Genomic DNA, 17,959 nt, shown 5'->3' on the forward strand with positions numbered 1-17,959 from the left:
ACAATAAAGGCTTGTTCAAAATTCTTTGAGCTTAACCTAATCATATTCCCCGTCCGTTCCAATGCATCGCAAAAAGTACAGCAAAAGTGCTGTAAAATCATGACAGTAAAACTGTAAATAGGAAAACAATGAAACATTGCTCAGTTTAGCAATAATTTGTGAATCACTTAACCAAACAAAACAGTTAATTAGTTAAGTAAGAAAAAGTTTAAATAATCACATTTCTTTGTAGAAACACAGGAAAACTGTAATTAAAATAACAGTACAAGTCTGTTAAAAGTACAACATGACTGTTTAAATAAGTGTTTTTGTTAGGTAGATTTATACATCAGTTTACATCTTCACCGTCTTTTGTACAGAAAACTAAAGATTTTCTCTTTTTTTACAGTGTGGACGTAACTTTTCCAGGGTGTCTCGATCTATTATTACCGTCATCTGACCCAACCTAAATGCAGATTCATTTGATGATACGTCTAAAAGCCAATCACAGTGGTCAGCGTCATCTAAAGTGGACTTCAGCAGAGCCACGCTCCCTTTTTTAACATGCATGGCGGACAGTGAAGAAAGGAAGAAGATCAAGGCAGGTTTCAGCCTCATTAGCATCTTGATCAAACACAATTTGCATTTGAACTGTGTATTTAGTAAAAATTAGATGCTGTATGATTTCTACAAGTCAAAGAAACAAAACACGAAACATTTACAGCTTTACTCACGATTTTTAAAAAGTATTTGTCCATTAGAATGGACGCCGGATCTAAATGTCACCAGAAAATGAATTTGGGAATTACAATTTAAACAGGGAAATGCTGCTCTGATTAGATTTTCTAATGATTAAACCAATTTATAATGCACACCATTGATTACATTCACAAAATACTCATTTTTGGAGGTTTTCAACATACCGCTTTCTTAAAATACTTCAGAAAGTGCATTTTTTTTTAGTTGTGACGACTATTACAGTACTATGTATATATTTGCAGTGTGTTTTGAAGCATCACTATATTCATTAATGTGGGTTAAACATTTACTGAAAATAAATAATCTGTCTGTTAAAACCATCTATTGTCATTTTTATGATTAGGTAATGCCTGTGTTGGGATTCTTCGACCTCTGGCCAAAAATAAAAAGGCATGCACGCGCACACGCGCGCGCGCGCACACACACACACACACAAAAGTAGTATCCTAATCAAAAATATGTTTTATGAATTTTAACAACTACAGCTTTAGAGCAGTTAATATTTAACCACGAATGTACATGGATATAAGAAGACACCTGCTAAAAGGGTGAGTTGTATGGCATATGTTTGCATTGTGTTTCTTTTTGCTCAGCATTTTAACTGCGATGCAGAATTATTTCTCGTCCACACAATGAAACTGAAAACACGCTCCAGTGCTCCTGCAGATGTTCACTGCAGAAATAAATTACAACCAGCAGAAACTGGATAGCAGTTAATATTTATTGTGCAAAAATAGAATGTAAAGAGAGGCACAACTAGCCAGTTTAAAGTCTTTTACATTGGCAATGCCCTCCAATTTAGGCTTTGTTTTTTTTTTTTTAACAGAACATTTTAATAAACAAGATAAAAAGAGAGATGAGATTCTCATCCTGTCATTATAATCTTCTCCTCCTCTGGCTGGAAACATCGTGTTTAAACCTCCTCAATCTTCTGCTCCTGAGCTCCTCTTGGCTCACCTCCTCCTCAGTGAGGTGTTCAGTTTCCCTCTGCCTGCTTTTGCCTAAAAAATATATTCTAACTTAAACTGTGTCTTTTTGACATTGATTTGTCTCTTATTTACAGTGATTTTAAACAAACTGACCTAAATACTGAAGTGTTTTGTTTTGTTCAGCCACAACAGCAGTCACCTTCCTTTTGTTCTGATGTATTTATTTTCCCTTACCTCCATCATTCAGGCTTTTTCTGATCGCCATTTCAATCTGCTCTTCCTCAGTCAGTCCTGCGATATAAGATTCTGTGTATTCAGATGCATCATCTGCAGTTTGATCTTCAGCATGCTGTAGACCATCATGTGGAGACACAAACACAGCTTTTTATGATTAGACTCTACTTTTCAGGTAATGCATCAAGCATTTCAAATAATTATTCCTTGATGGCATTGAACTTAAAGGTTATCCAAAGAACAGGCTCAGACCTCAGAGGCAACTGCATATGGCTGATCCAGCATAGCCAGCCAGACACTTGGGACACCGGGTTTTTATATATATATATATAAATAATATATATAACATATTATGGTATATTTAAATAAAATATATATATAAACCTGCTGGTATAAAATTTATATTATACCATATTTACACATTATAAAAATAAAAATAATAAAAACATTTTTCCAATATTTAAAGAAAACATTGCCTTCAAACCTGTGGTTTGCCAAAATACAAATTCACCATTTTACACCAATTTATCAGATAGCCAGAAATTATATATATTATATTTTCCAATTTATAACGATAATTTGCTAGTTAGTTTTTTAAACTTAAACTTTTTTTTGGCTGATTTTTTTCTTCTAACGACTTTTTTTTCTAATTTCTTGCTAATTCTTGGGTCCTATGTTGTTAAGTTGCTCATTGCCTTCTCCCCATGTCTTTGAAGGAAATCCAATTAATCTACACAAGTTTCAAAGGGTTAATTCCTACTTTTTGTATATTAAACTCATTGCTTTTCATTCTCGGATGTTAGGGGCGGAGGATAAAACGGGCAGGATATGCAAATGCCGATTGTCTTCAGCAGTAGCAGTTATCAACAGCTAGTCATATGTACGCTGTGTTTAACCAAATTACAACATTTCATTAAACCTCTTCAATCTTCTCCTCCTGAGCTCCTGAAGACTCACCTCCTCCTCAGTGGGGTGCTCAGTTTGCCTCTGCCTGCTTTGTCCTAAAAAATGAAATATCATAACTTAAGTTGTGTGTTTTTGACATTGATTTGTCTCTTATTTATAGTAACTTAGAAACATTCTGACTGAAATAATTTCTTTTTTTCTTACCTTTGTCATTCAGGCTTTTTCTGATCGCCATTTCTATCTGCTCTTCCTCCGTCAGTCCTGCGATATAAGATTCTGTGTATGCAGATGCATCACCTGCAATATGATCTTCCGCATGCTGTGGATCTTCTGAGTGTTCTTGTCTTGCCCCGCTATAACCTACACACACATTTACACACATGTAGATACTAGAATGAACTGACAAACAGATGAACCCAACAGTAAGCAATAATGGATGGCTCGATAAAAGTTTTTTCAGGTGTCTTTTTCAGGTGATAATTTTCAAAACAAAACTTTGAATGATTGAGAAGTAACATAGAGCCCTTTTTGATTTACTTGAAAATAATCTGGTAAAACAGATATATACTTTAAGAGCTGACTTGAAGAGACAGCTGATGTGTTTATAGAAGTTTATTAAAGAGGTTCCACAATAAATGTCCTTGGTGTCCCACAGCAGGGATGCTCATCTTGCTTTGCTTGAGCGCTGCTTTTGAAAAATGACAAGCGGCCAGGGGCCAGTAACAGGAGCCCGATGTGTGTTTCTAGGATTTTAGGATGGTGCTAGGATTTTAAGAGATTTCTCAGATTTACTGTTGTTTCTGGGATGTTAGGGTCTTGGACCTCTGTTGGGTGGTATGAGGGATTTTAGGAGATTTCTAGGACTTAGCATATTTCTAGGACTTCAGGGCCTTTCCAGGATTTTAGCATGTTTTTAGATTTAGGACATTTCTATGATTTTAGGTCTTAGCTAGGACCTCTTTCGGGGGATATGGGGGATCCTCCACTGACACATTTTGTAATAATTAAGTTCTATTTTGGAAATATCATAACTTAAGTTGTGTGTTTTTGACATTGATTTGTCTCTTATTTATAGTAACTTAGAAACATTCTGACTGAAATAATTTCTTTTTTTCTTACCTTTGTCATTCAGGCTTTTTCTGATCGCCATTTCTATCTGCTCTTCCTCCGTCAGTCCTGCGATATAAGATTCTGTGTATGCAGATGCATCACCTGCAATATGATCTTCCGCATGCTGTGGATCTTCTGAGTGTTCTTGTCTTGTCCCGCTATAACCTACACACACATTTACACACATGTAGATACTAGAATGAACTGACAAACATATGAACCCAACAGTAAGCAATAATGGATGGCTCGATAAAAGTTTTTTCAGGTGTCTTTTTCAGGTGATAATTTTCAAAACAAAACTTTGAATGATTGAGAAGTAACATAGAGCCCTTTTTGATTTACTTGAAAATAATCTGGTAAAACAGATATATACTTTAAGAGCTGACTTGAAGAGACAGCTGATGTGTTTATAGAAGTTTATTAAAGAGGTTCCACAATAAATGTCCTTGGTGTCCCACAGCAGGGATGCTCATCTTGCTTTGCTTGGGTGCTGCTTTTGCAAAATGACAAGTGGCCAGGGGCCAGTAACAGGAGCCCGATGTGTGTTTCTAGGATTTTAGGATGGTGCTAGGATTTTAAGAGATTTCTCAGATTTACTGTTGTTTCTGGGATGTTAGGGTCTTGGACCTCTGTTGGGTGGTATGGGGGATTTTAGGAGATTTCTAGGACTTAGCATATTTCTAGGACTTCAGGGCCTTTCCAGGATTTTAGCATGTTTTTAGATTTAGGACATTTCTACGATTTTAGGTCTTAGCTAGGACCTCTTTCGGGGGGTATGGGGGATCCTCCACTGACACATTTTGTAATAACTAAGTTCTATTTTGATGCTGTTTTATTCACTCCGACGCCTTATGTATACTAAAAGTACAAAAACAATTCCCAGTGGGAATCACTTTATTTTGATTGTGAATAAGAAAATGGTTAATAGTTTATCAGTGCCCAACATATTAGAATCTAAAAACACCAGAAAGGCTGTTACTTTTGCAGAGAGTATCCTTGCTATTTAAGCATGTCTTGAACCCTGTCCCTTTTCTTCTGTAATTACCGTCTCCATGTGGAGGATTTGAACATGTCTGTGTCGCACTGTGGCAGATAGCATATCAAGGTGGAACGCCCTGTTGATTTAAGTTACTGATTAACTGAACAAATTTCAAACAAAGTCGTATGCTGGAGTAATTGCACAATTGATCAAATATTGTAGATCCCTTTTAGTGAAATACCTGAAGAGCTGAAGAATGAACTCGGTCGTGGACTATTTCCATCTGGAGACACCAACTCTGATTGAGAAAAAAAAGTTTCAGTGAACACTGCAGAACATAAGGAAATAACTGTCCTATTTAGTGAACTATCACTTTATTCTGAGAGAAGTACATGAGAGAGATAACCTGTGAGACTAGAATTCCTGCCTACCACAACTCAAGTTTCCTTTACAGTTTACATCCATATCTGTGAAAACATAGATGCTTCACACGGTAGATCTCTACAATCAGCGCAGTTTCAAGATTAGCGTCACCAGTTTCAGTATCCAACCAAATGTGTCTCCCTATGTCCCTGACTTATGATGTGGAGCAATGGACAGAACATTTCGCAGAACATTATCATGTCACAGTAAAGTTTGACCTTTTGGATATAAACTTATAGCATGTCATTATTATATCATTTGTGTGAAATGTTGTTATAATTAGCATATGAATTATTGAGTTATGGCCAATAAACACGTTTCATGAGGTCACAGTGACTTTTTTTTTCTCCAACCACCAAATTCTAATCAGTTTTTTTAAATAGATTTTTACAGATTTTTAAAAAAAACTTTTAAAACTTTTTAACACAGTGCTCTTTACATACATCTCTTTACATCATACATAAAGCAATTAATAATACTAATAATTGACAAGAATAAAAATAGAGAAATTAAGGAAAGAGGCAGATACATTAAGAAAGGTGACCAAGTCCCCTCAAACAGACCATCATCCCCCTTCACTCATGCCGTTAGTTTTTCTAAGGGTAAGATGCAACAAGCTGTTTCTTTCACAGTTCCTCCTTGTCTTTTTCTCCCCATGTTTTCAAAGGAAATCAAACCAGTCTGCTCAGGGTTCAAAGTTTTAATACTTGAAAGGTGAAAGGTGTCTGAATGCAGCTCAACAACAGACATCTGAAATTAAGAATGCAACATTCAGACCTGCACATGTCTTCATGATGGCCTTCAGTGGACCCCAAGTGTAGAGCAGACCCACCAGAATACCTGCCAGGTGGCCAACCAAAGAGGTCCTGCAGAAGAGCAATGAAAAAACACACTATACACACAGACTCAGGGAGAAGACTGCATATCTATCTGTGTGCTACCAATGGGAATAAACCATAAACCAAACATACTCAAGACCCTGATTGGAACTTGCCGGTTTTATGGAATTTGGAATTAGTATCTCACCCGGGAGAAATGAGATAGATCAGCACTAGCTCCACCCAGCTGGCGAAGCGATTGGTCACACGCATATACAACACGAAGGTCACCCCACCGGGGTTGTAATGGTTACTGACCACCTTCAGAGCGAACAGGACACCTAAAGACACAGTTGTAATGAGGAGCATTGTAAAGAGCATTGTTATTTATGAGGATGGTTAGAAAAAACCTACATGTTCTTATCCCAAGTCATCACATATTGTACCTTTGCAGAGGACTTTATATATTACACTTTATGTATCATTGGGAGTCTGTTCTTTATGTTGCAGGATGCCGCTATTGTGATGTCAACAAATGCACACAGTGGGATGACGTTGCACACAGTTATGTTTAGGCAACAAAAGCACATGGCAACCAACGCCGGGATGTCAACAAACGCAAATGCCGGCACAGATTGTTAGGGTTAGGGGAAGGAGGCACATGGTAATATGTAGAAAACGTCACATTCAAATAGGAAGTGAACACCGTAATACCACATCCAAGTCCACGGTTTGTGCCATCCGCCCACTACCCCTCGAGCCCCTACGGGGACCTTCATAACTGGCAGTATTTCAACAGAGTATCATACGGACGTGAAAGATGGCCTCTGGTATCGGGTTCAAACACGGAAAGCACTGCCAAAGCGGCAGTATGTGATGACTTTGGAATGAGAAGGCTTCAAAAAACAGGAATCATTCAAATTCAGCAAGAAACTTTAAAAACTTACAAAAGAATCAACTAAAACTAGGCAAAAAAAGAGGTAAAAAATTGTATATATATATAAAAAATGCACATAAAAATACAAAGATAAAATATATTAGATTTTCAGGTAATTTCCCTAATTTTCTCGTGCTTTTTACTAACTTCTTGCTAATTTTAGGGTCATTAAGAAAGGGTTGGACAGATTTTTTTATTCCTTTAAAATATTCTTCATTTCTTTATAACACATTTTCAAACATTTTCAAAACAGCGATTACTGCTGGTAGTTTGTACCTGAAAAGCCGACAGCACACTCCTCTGTTAATGTCATCAACGGATCAGAGTCCTCGATGAGTTTTGTCAGTGCTGCCTGTAGCAGCAGATAGACGAGTCCGGAGAGCAGAGAGAAGACTGACAGCAGGTATAGGAACCAGGCTGCCCCCAGACAACGCTCCAGCCTGATACCTTTCCAGATGAAGGACACCATATTGAAGTAGAGGTGCCAATCATCCACATGGTGCAGGGGGGACAGGAAGAGGCGATGCCACTCTTTATTCCTGTACACACGCTGGAGGCTCACACAGGCCTGAGGAGTGGATAGGCAGAAAACAGTAAAAACAGCAATATCCATCATATTATCATTATGTTATTATAATATCAATTACTTTGGATTAGGGACGACTTTGTACAGATGTTTACTACAATGTTGCTATGACGTAGGCAACACATGTAGATGCAGCAGCCTGTAGCTCCTCAAATCCTTGCTACTTTTTTGCTATATTTTTCTATTTTTTTGACACCATGGCCCCTTCTGCTGAAGCACGACTTTTCTATGATAGAGAAGCACTTATCAACATCAGGAAAAGTTGTGTAGAGTTTGGACTTAATGCAGCAGACTGTGAGAGGATCTCCACCAATGGCATACGCCGAGCAGCCAGTCAGACCAGAGGGGAGAGACCAAACTGAAAGCGCCGGACGAATTCTTCTGGCTAATGTCTGGTTGCAGGAGAATTAAGTGGATGAGATGAAATTGAGGCTCGCACAGCAACGGGAAATCAGAGACTGGACTGAATTGAATGATCCCAACAGCAGAAACATGCCTAAGCAACCAAATGGAATTTTAATAGTAGCTGCTGATTTTAATCAACTCATCCTTCAACTCCAAATATGTAGCAGCATCAAGGACATATTGTGATTTCTACTTCTACCTTCTAAAACATAAAACATGACTTTTTGGGTCAAGTCAAAAAGTTAAAATGAAAAATTCAAAAAAACTGGAATACATTTAACATACTATTTTATCGTATAAGTATCCCTTCCTTCAAAAAAAAAGCTTCTTTATTTTTCATTTGATTGGATATTGTAAATGTAAATGAATGTTGGTGGTTCCTCTATCCAGATCTGACGATACACTTCGGAAATTATATTTAAAAATTAGATATTGGCTGTTATTTTGAGATTTTACGATGCAATATCAAAGAAAAAGTGATTCTTACTATCATACTCAAAATGTCTTAGTGTTTTTGAGACTTTTGAAAGACTGATTTCAAACATTTTGATACCAATTAAGGCCTTATTTGTAGAACTAAGAATTTAATGCTTTTTAGTACTTCTTAAGGATAGGGAACCCTGCAGTTAAAACGCCTTGTAGCTGCTTTAAACTGTATTATTAAAATTATTAATATTATTGTTCAATTGACAGCTAAATGTTACAGTGGCAGTGTAGCAGTGGGGATACTATTAATGTAACACTACCTCCATCATTGGAGCAGCAGGGAACACATAAAGATACACATTGAATCCCAGGACAGCCAGGGTGACTGCAGGGATGTTCCCGAGACCCTCCTGGAACAGCTGGACCACCAGAAGCAGCAATCCCAGCTGGAAGCCCCTCTGCATGATGTAAACACCCTGCAAAGATGGTTTCAAAGAATTTAAAGAACATTTTAGTTAATACGTGCATTTAATTTCTTTCCAAGAGTTAGACAAGTAGACTGATGCATTGTCATGTCTGACAAAAACTCTCATGGTGGATTTGAGAAAACAACTTCAGTTTGCTGTCAGCAAAGGCTGTCTGATGGCAATGTGAAGTGGTGAAAATATTCTTAATATAATATAATATACACTTCAATTAATATAGATTTTTTTAGGTTGGCGTTTTTTAGGTGGCTTTAAACTAACTATTTGAGGCAGCATTTGCTCAGCACTGCTGCATTTTCTGTGATGTGGGGATTCTGTCTACTTGGTACATTTTCTGTTTCGTTACTGAGAACATTACAACAGTAAAAAAAAAAAAAAAGTAAAATTAACGGCAACATTTTTACCACATTTAGTTCCAAACAATGTTTAAAAAAAGTGGAGAATATAATAATAATAATAATAATAATAATAATAATAATAATAATAATAATAAGTCACTAATTTACAGAAATATTTGTCATAAACTTCCGTGCACCGCTAATGTGATCGTCAGGTCCTGGTTGGTAGCAGGGACATAATTAGTGGAAAACAAAGTAAACCTCCGCACGCTGAATGACTTAACTGTAATTTAGTCAGAGCGGGCAACGCATTTCACCTGCAGCTTCTTTTTTTGTGATAAAATGGTGTAAGTTGCCACCCTATTTTCTAGGCTTCTTGATGTCTTTGATTTATACTATTTTGTATTTATTGTGAACCATGAGATCTTTGCTACTTTATGGGCTTTTGTAAATAATAATAATAACCGTTTATTATATCTGAGCTAATTCGCATCTGCAGTCCCCCGACAGGTCAGAACAAAGACACAGCACAGTAACCTTTGCCATGCAGCCTAAATAACGTATCTAGATCCTTTACTGAGGGGCTGCCCCCCTTTAATGCACAGCTGTAGTCTAAAAACAGATAAAACAGGCTGCAACAAAGAGAAACACTGTAAGGATATTTCCTCATTCTTCCTCCCCTGATAAACAGCAGCTGACCCAGACACGAGACAAACAAACTTTGACAATCCACAGAAGCACTTTCAAAGACACTCATAATAGACACATAATAATTACAACCAACGTTCAATCTAAATCCACTTTACATACTCACGTGTCATCTGAGCGTCGCCTGTTGGTGTTATCGGCCAGTTAGGAGTTATCTGTTACATCACACGCAGCCGCATGTTGGTGCAGCCCTCCGCCCTCCTCTGTATGGTTCTGCCGGAGAGGACCAGTAACGAAACCAAAACCAGTAGTATAGGAAGTCATCAACATGAGCTTCACTTTTTACCATTAACATCACAATGATAAACATGTTAACCCTTTGAAACCTGGATCCACATCCGTCTTTTTGGGCTGCCTTCAGACGCCTTGAACAAGCCATTTAACCTTTTAAAACATGAACAAACTGTTTTGGTTTCCTTAAAAAAACGGCAAGTTGGCATTAAATGCAAATTGCAAGATATTATTATTAAAAGATGACAGGAAAAATGCCTGAAAATTAACGAGAGAGAGACAGAAAGGAAGCAAAAGAAAGAGAGAAAGAGAAATCTCAATAAACTGTAAAAAAAAAAAAAAAAAAGTCCGACAGAAAATTATATGTCCAGGATATATATATATATATATATATATATATATATATATATATATATATATATATATATAAATATATATACATATATAAAAATATCTTCTGGATATTTTCTCAGAGTTTTGGATAAATTTCCACTAATTTTCTTTCTCTTTTTTTCTTTCCTCCTTTCTCTCTTTCTCTCTCTTACCCACCGTCAGGTAATTTTCTTGTCATCTTTTAATCATTTCTTACAATTTCTAAAGACATTTTATGCCAAATTGCTCATTGCCTTTGTTGAATGAAACCAAACAAATTTGCTCAGGTTTTTAAAAGGTTGAATAACTCAAATCAATCAAGAAAAAAAATGGGCTGGGGGCAAGGAAAAAACATTAATTTGGGGGCAATAAAATTTTCTGGGGGGGGGTGGGGGGCAAGAAAAAATCCATAATTTTCTCTGTTTTTTTCATGTGTGACAGAGTGAAAAAAAAATGCGTGGAATAAAAACAATTTTCACAAGAATTTTTTTTTTGTCTATGTGTGGAACCCAGTGAAAAAAAAAAATCAGGAGGAAAATAATGCTCATTTGTATAATTGTTTCTATTTGTAATTCTCATTTTGACCACAAGAGGCTGAAGTGCACCACCACCCATGTCCCAAATTGGACCAATAGCATCCATGTTCTTCCAGGGAAGTTTTCATTTCTCTTTGCACTCTTAACACAACATGCATCTCTTATGTGTTAGCAGGTTATGTAACATGACCGTCACGTCTTTCTTTTGGCCATGAATGTGTCATACTTGGTACTCATCAGCAAGTCAGATTGTGGATCAACTTTTTGTGGCCTCATACGTAGAATTATTCAAATTCTGATATATGAGGCCTTTCATGTTACATAAAAGGTTATGGTCATAGTGGTCACTGTCACTTGCAGCAGTTACAGTACACTGTGTTTGTGTTTTCTCATGTTTCATCTTCAAAATGCAAAATGCTAAATCTAACATCAACAGTAGTAGTTGTGGTCAAAATGAGAACTACAAAAAGAAACACTTAAAAAAATGAGCCTGATCTTCCTCCTGAGATAAAAATATTTCTCACTGAGTTCCACACATGAAGAAAAAAAAAGTGTGGAGCCAAGTGAAAAAAGTTTTTTTTTCTCACCTCCATATTTTTTCTCTCCAATTTTTTTCTTGCAGGTTTTTTCCTCGCAAAAAAAAAAAATATATTTTTTCTTTCATAACGTTTTTTTCCTCGCAAAAAATATATATATTTTTTCTCTCATAATGTTTTTTTTCCTCGCAAAAAATATATATATTTTCTTTCTCTCATAACGTTTTTTCCACTCTACTTCACACATGAAAAAAATTTTTTTTTACACTTACAAAATGGATCACCAGAAAAAAATGTTCTGTACAAATGCCTTCACTTTCTAAAAATATTCTCATGTGTAAAACTTAGCAGTGTACAGAACATGCACATTGACAACTGTGCATGCATTTAATGATAGATGATTATTTTTTGTAAAAATTCATAAACGAAATCTGATTTCAAGTGAAATTAACCAATAACTACTTCAGTATCATCAACATCTGTGCTTGTCACAAACACTCTCCAATAATCAACAATTTTATCAACCTCATCCGCAGCATCACAGGGAGTTTTTAAGCCTGACTGATTCTGTTGCTCATCACACAAGTTCAGACAAACATCACTCAGAAGGATTTAAAAAAGGGGTCTTAATGTAGTTTCAATTTGACTTTTCTCCCTTTGGATAGGATGAGCTTTACTCTCCAGTCCAGGAGGCCAACGTCCAGTAACCTACTGGATGTTGCAATGCCTAAAATTAAAAATAAATAAATAAAAATAAAATAAATTGACAGATTGACAGATGTTGGTAACATAATAAATGCACTCAGAAACAGCCGTTTCATGTTGGCACATCCAGCAGAAAATGTGTGACTTATAAGCAAAACCACACCGATAAGAAGATTAAAATGATGGCGAGGAAGCAGCACATCTGACTAGAAGATCAGACATGTGTCGTAACTTTTAGTCGCTGTTATTTTCCCACCTTCAGCCATCACAGCTTGACATTAAACCACCTCAAACTCCGGGCGTTTTACTTTCTCTAAGTATGCTTTCAGAACATGTAAACCATGCAGATTAAATGTGCTTGCATATCAGAGGCTTCAGGAGCACAAACTGGCAGGTATTTGCAGCAGTAGTGGAAAGTACATTTACTAAAGTATTATACAATTCCAACACGCTGTTACATAAGTCGTCACAAGTTGTTGCTTTGCAGTGGACTTCTGTTATGCTCCGTGTCAGCAGGCTTTCATTCTGAATGGACCACAAGTGACTCATGAATGTGTCAAGATTGTAAAAACCACACTTTATTTTAAAGTACAGACCTATATACTTTGTTATGGGCCTCATGTATAACAACCTATTTTTTTTTTCAGTACAGCAACTATTTTATTGCCCTCTTCTTGTTATTATTTGGCCAAATAATATGCTGTGCCCTCACAGTGTCACTGATTTTGATGCAGTAATATTGCAAATACTGTGTACCTAAAGAATACTTTTTTTAGGTCACAGTGCTACTTATTTACAAAGTTTTAAGGAATTGCACCTTATTCTTAAATTATGTTTTATTTCATTGTGTTGTAAGCCCACGTGTTTTTCACATTTTGCTAAATAAAATTGAATTGGTGGGACTATGCTGCATGTGGTTATTTTTAGGCAAAAAAAGCACATGGCAACCAACATCAGGACGTCAACAAACAAATGCTAGCATGGATGGTTAGGATTATGTGAAGAAGGCACATGGTAAGAAAAAAAACATCACATTCAGATGTGAAATGAACACCAGACTCAGAGGTTTGTTGGATCCATCCACCATCCTTGCAGCCCATCAAGGGGACCTTCGTGCTCCTTATATTATATCGTTATCGACAGCGTTTCAACCTGAAGCTATCCAGCAGCGTACCATGCAGCCCAGGCAGGTTCCGTCAGACCATCTGAAGGTGTAAAATATAGCGTAACCAGTTCTGCCGTGTTCACAGCTGACATTGTCCAGTGGCGTGTCATGCAGATGAGGAAGGTGGCTTTTGGCTTTGGGATCTTACTTAAAGTACTGCAAAAGTGGCAGTATGATGACTTCTGAATGAGAACAAGCTGCAACTGCACTCCCTGATGGCAGTGGCCCACCAGCAGGACGATGCCACACCGCAAAAACCTCAGAAATGGCCCAAGCAGTGTGACAAAGAGCTCAAAGCACTGCTCTGGCCTCTAAATTCCCCAGATCCCAATATGATCATGCACTTGTAAGACGTGCTGGAGACCCATCTCACAACCCACAGGACTCAAAGAATCCACCACAAGAAACCCCCAGAGGTCCTAAGTCCCACTGTGGATCAGTGGTACCTCTGAGGAACCACCACGTCTCAATGATGCTCCATCAGATGGGGATGTGGGGAATTTGGGGGCCAGTTCGCCACTTTGAGCTCTTTGTCACGTTCATCTGGCCATTTTTGCAGTGTGGCAATGGCGCGCTGTCCTGCTCGGGGGCAACTGCAATTGCATATGATCAACCTGATGCTTTTGATTTTGGAAAATTGTCTATATGCAAGTAAAAATATTAATAGTAATTTGTCATACTACTACTGATGATGATAATAATAATAATAATAATGATGATGATGATAACATGCATTGGACTTGCTGAATTGTCCACATTCTGTCTGTGAACGGGTTGTACCTCATGGTACATATTTTACCCCTTTAAAACTTGAGCAAATTAGCCTGATGTCATTCAAAAACACAGGAAGAAGGTAATAAGCAATGAAAGATGAAATGAACCAAAACTTAGTAAAAAGTTCAAGAAAATTACAGGAAAATTAGTTTTTTAAAAAAAGAAAAACTATAAAGAAAATTTAAAAAAAGAAAAAGAAATGACCTGGAAAAGTGCTTAAAAGATTATACTAATTGTGTAACATAATTTCAAATATGTAATTATGATAATAAATAAATAAATAATGTTCCTAGCTTTATTTGAAAAAAAAAAAAAATCAAAATCCACTAATTTCTTGTAATTTCATACTTTGAAAAAAAAAAACACAGCTTTGTAACAGCCCACGGTCGAAGCAAACAGGAAATAGTTTGGGGTTTTCTTAAGTGGGGATTAGAGCTAACTGTGAGACTGATAAAGAGCCGAGACAGCACATGAAGACACAGTGACACTGAGGGACACACTTAGTCAACATGGACCACAGAGTGCTGATGGCGTTTCTGTCTCTCTGGAGCTCAGGTAGGACTCTGCTTTAACCCTCTGAATCCTGAGTTAATTGGCTTAACCTCTTTCAAAAACATGGTAAGAAGACACAAGAAATGGCCTGAAAATGAGCATGAAATTATTAAAAAGTTTCAAGAAAACTACCTGAAAATAAACACAAAAAAGGGGAAAAAACAAACACATACGACCTCAAGATTATTTTTTAGTTTACCCTGTTTCTTGTTGTTAGACAAGTATTAAAGAGTGTAACATTTTACCTTAACATGTTTTGACTGCTATCATCCTGCAGTCTTCCTCAGAAGAGTCATGTGATGTTGCTGTGACCTGTGTTATCAGCTGTTTAGGAGCAGACGTGGTCGACCTGTCTGGTCCTGACAGGTCGGCCACGCCCTCTGCTGTCCCACCGCCTCTTGAGGATGGTGTCCCAGGTGGCAGCATGTAGGACCCCTCGTCCCTGTTCACAGTCCTGTCGGTTCATTTCTGGATCTCAATAGCCTCCCTTATTCAACGGTGGTACTTGTTGCTCTCTGATCTGATGACCCTGGCCCCTTCTCAATCCATGATGTGGTTCTCTCTTCTGTAGTGATCTATTATGGCTGATTTTAGGTTTTCCTGTGTGGCTCTTTCCTTTTTTTGCTCTTGTATGTCTTCCAGATGTTTCCTTTTCACATTCTTGCTGGTGATCCTTTTTGTGTGTGTTGAATGGTCTTTTTGGGAGGCTATTGAGATCCAGTAAGGTACCTACAGGACTGTGAACAGGGCTGACAAAAAAAATTGGGACATTAACCGAAAAAAGCACTTAAAAATAATAATTATTCTATAACATAATTTTAAATATATAATTATATTATAATATCGTTTTATGAACACTATATTTTTATCTTTTTTTGTTGCTCATTGTCTTTTCCCTCAAGTTTTTGAAAGAACTCAAATAATCTGGCACAGGATTTGAGTATTTGAGAAAAGCATGTGAATACAGCACAAAAAAAAAAGAAAGAAAGAAATCTACTCTGGTTTCAAAGGGTAAAAGGTTGTTAAATTTTCTATAAAATCAATAAACCCTGCCACTTATATTCTCAGTCCCCATGTGAATATCACTTGATATAATAAAAAAATGAGAACGTCTGTCTGAGTAAGACAACAGAATAATTATTAGAAGTAGGAATAAATCTACTGGGCTGCCAGCTTTCACATACTGATCACGAGACAAACACCTCTGACACGACACACATCCATTTTATCACTAACACCTAGATCAACGTCAGTTCTCTTGTTGTGTTAAGACGCCTTTAACAAGCATTTAAACCTCTGAAATTGGTTTAAATTGTTTTAAACATAGGGGAAAAGGCAAAGAGCAACTCTGAAAGAAATGTTCCCCAAATAACAATAAATTAGTAGATTTAGAAAAAAAAAGTTTTTTAAAAGCTAGGGGGGAAATTACATATTCAAAATTTAGAAAGAATAGTCCTGCAAATTACAAAAAAAAGAAGACGTCTAGAAGAAGACATGTAATAATCTCTAAGTTAACCAGTTTAACCCTGTATTGTCTGTCCTTGAAATTGTGAATTTGTCTTCTGAACTCTTAAAACAAAATTCCTGGGGGTTGAGGAGAGATGACCCTCCCAACCTTTTGATTATCAGGGCTGCCAGAAAGTTGGCAGCCCTGATAATCAGACAGATTTAACATTAAGGTTCTTAGTTTTATGGAAACGATATGGGTATGGAATTGGAATCAGAAAAAAACATAAGAAACAAAATACTTATTTACTGTGTATGAGAAACATTTTACTAGGTATGAAAAAAATATATTTATTTTTCATTCCCACTCTGTGAAGCAACATTCATGTTAAAGATGGGACACACATGAGTCCACACTGGAAGCTGAGAACATGTGCAGGTAACAAATATCTGATTTCATATTTACATGAACTCACCCAGAGCTGCAGCGCCACCTGCTGCACAGAGCTATTCACTGTATCCAGGGTGTTCTCTGCAGGAATGAACGCTGCGCTGTCTTCTCTGCACTCTGCCACTTTGAATCCGCTGCTTGTGAAGTTTGACAGAGAAATTCAGCTGTGTATCACACATGACAGCAGGTGTCCAGGTGAGAGCAGACAGCTGCGCTTCGTTTGGACATGCTGAACAATTCCGTTTGTACGCCTCCACAACTGTGGTTGTGCTTACGTTAGCTAGGAGAGGCGGTGGCTAAACGGCTAACGTAGTTTGCAGTGAAATACAACAGAAAGTTGGGTGTAAACAGGATCGTGTGCAGAAGCAGAGTGAACCAACACTCCTCACAGCATTTACACAACCTCCGGTCTTTACTTTCCACAATAAAATACCAACTTAAATTACTCAGCATTTTGCTAAGAAGCAACTCAAATTTGTAAAATTCACTCACAGCTACTGTAGCTCCCGTGTCTCAGTAACGTCAGGAGAATATCAGCTGACAGTCTGAAACAACACAACCAAACGCGAAATTCTCGCACAAGTTTAAAAATTTACACCTGCGCGAAGTGGCGAAATACACGTTTTCGCGTCCTTCATGCCGCCCGGCCCGAATTCGCGTCCGTCCGCGTCTTTGCGTTGACGCACAGAGACGGTAAAAGTCGCCTGAATGATGTTTGATTTTACATTGTATCGTTTAGGATGCTGTTGGAACACATGGTATTTTGTGAAATTGTCCCTCATCGTGTTTTTCCCATGGGAAAACCCTCCCAACCTGTCCGGGTTTGGAGCATAATAAATCCATGAGTTTTTTTTTTGTTTTTTTTTACCATGTGGCATAAATCGGTTCAAAGTCAAATGATTTAACCGTGAAATAAAGACACACTTCAAAGGGCAACCTTGGTATTTTCCAATCTGTTCCTTATATCCCCACGTTTTTGTGTATAATGAATGGAACTTATAATGATAAAAAAGAAATCCAGTATTAATAAAAACAGGGTAATGACCTAGGAAAAAGTGCTTAAAATAGGCCTATAATAATTTTGGAACATTTAAATATGTAATTATGATAACTTGTCCTTGCTTCTTTTCTTGTTTTCCTCTAGTGATTTTACCCTATAGCTTTAAAAA

General features: G+C 37.1%; 2 protein-coding genes across 2 annotated transcripts in view; one reads left to right on the top strand and one right to left on the bottom strand.

The window, feature by feature from the left end:
- Window positions 1-1,456: 1,456 nt before the first annotated feature.
- Window positions 1,457-10,213, bottom strand: LOC121943606 (rhomboid-related protein 4-like). The gene is made up of 10 exons (XM_042487168.1): window positions 10,129-10,213; window positions 8,812-8,967; window positions 7,351-7,642; window positions 6,346-6,478; window positions 6,097-6,185; window positions 5,138-5,194; window positions 3,927-4,082; window positions 2,859-2,902; window positions 1,902-2,016; window positions 1,457-1,739 (listed from the first exon to the last, which is right to left on the bottom strand). The coding sequence occupies exons 2-10, from the start codon at window positions 8,953-8,955 to the stop codon at window positions 1,615-1,617; spliced, it is 1,155 nt and encodes a 384-aa protein (XP_042343102.1). The 5' UTR covers window positions 8,956-8,967; window positions 10,129-10,213; the 3' UTR covers window positions 1,457-1,614.
- A 3,569-nt stretch (window positions 10,214-13,782) lies between these two features.
- ngef (neuronal guanine nucleotide exchange factor) overlaps window positions 13,783-17,959 on the top strand; it is a 32,736-nt gene continuing 28,559 nt past the window's right edge. Inside the window, exons 1-2 of the mRNA XM_042486148.1 lie at window positions 13,783-13,913; window positions 15,218-15,309. Of these exons, the coding sequence (XP_042342082.1) occupies window positions 13,783-13,913; window positions 15,218-15,309 (223 nt within the window). The remainder of the gene's footprint in view (window positions 13,914-15,217; window positions 15,310-17,959) is intronic.

This window comes from Plectropomus leopardus, chromosome 5, assembly GCF_008729295.1.
Source record: "Plectropomus leopardus isolate mb chromosome 5, YSFRI_Pleo_2.0, whole genome shotgun sequence".
In the NCBI taxonomy this organism is placed as follows: Eukaryota; Metazoa; Chordata; class Actinopteri; order Perciformes; family Serranidae; genus Plectropomus; species Plectropomus leopardus.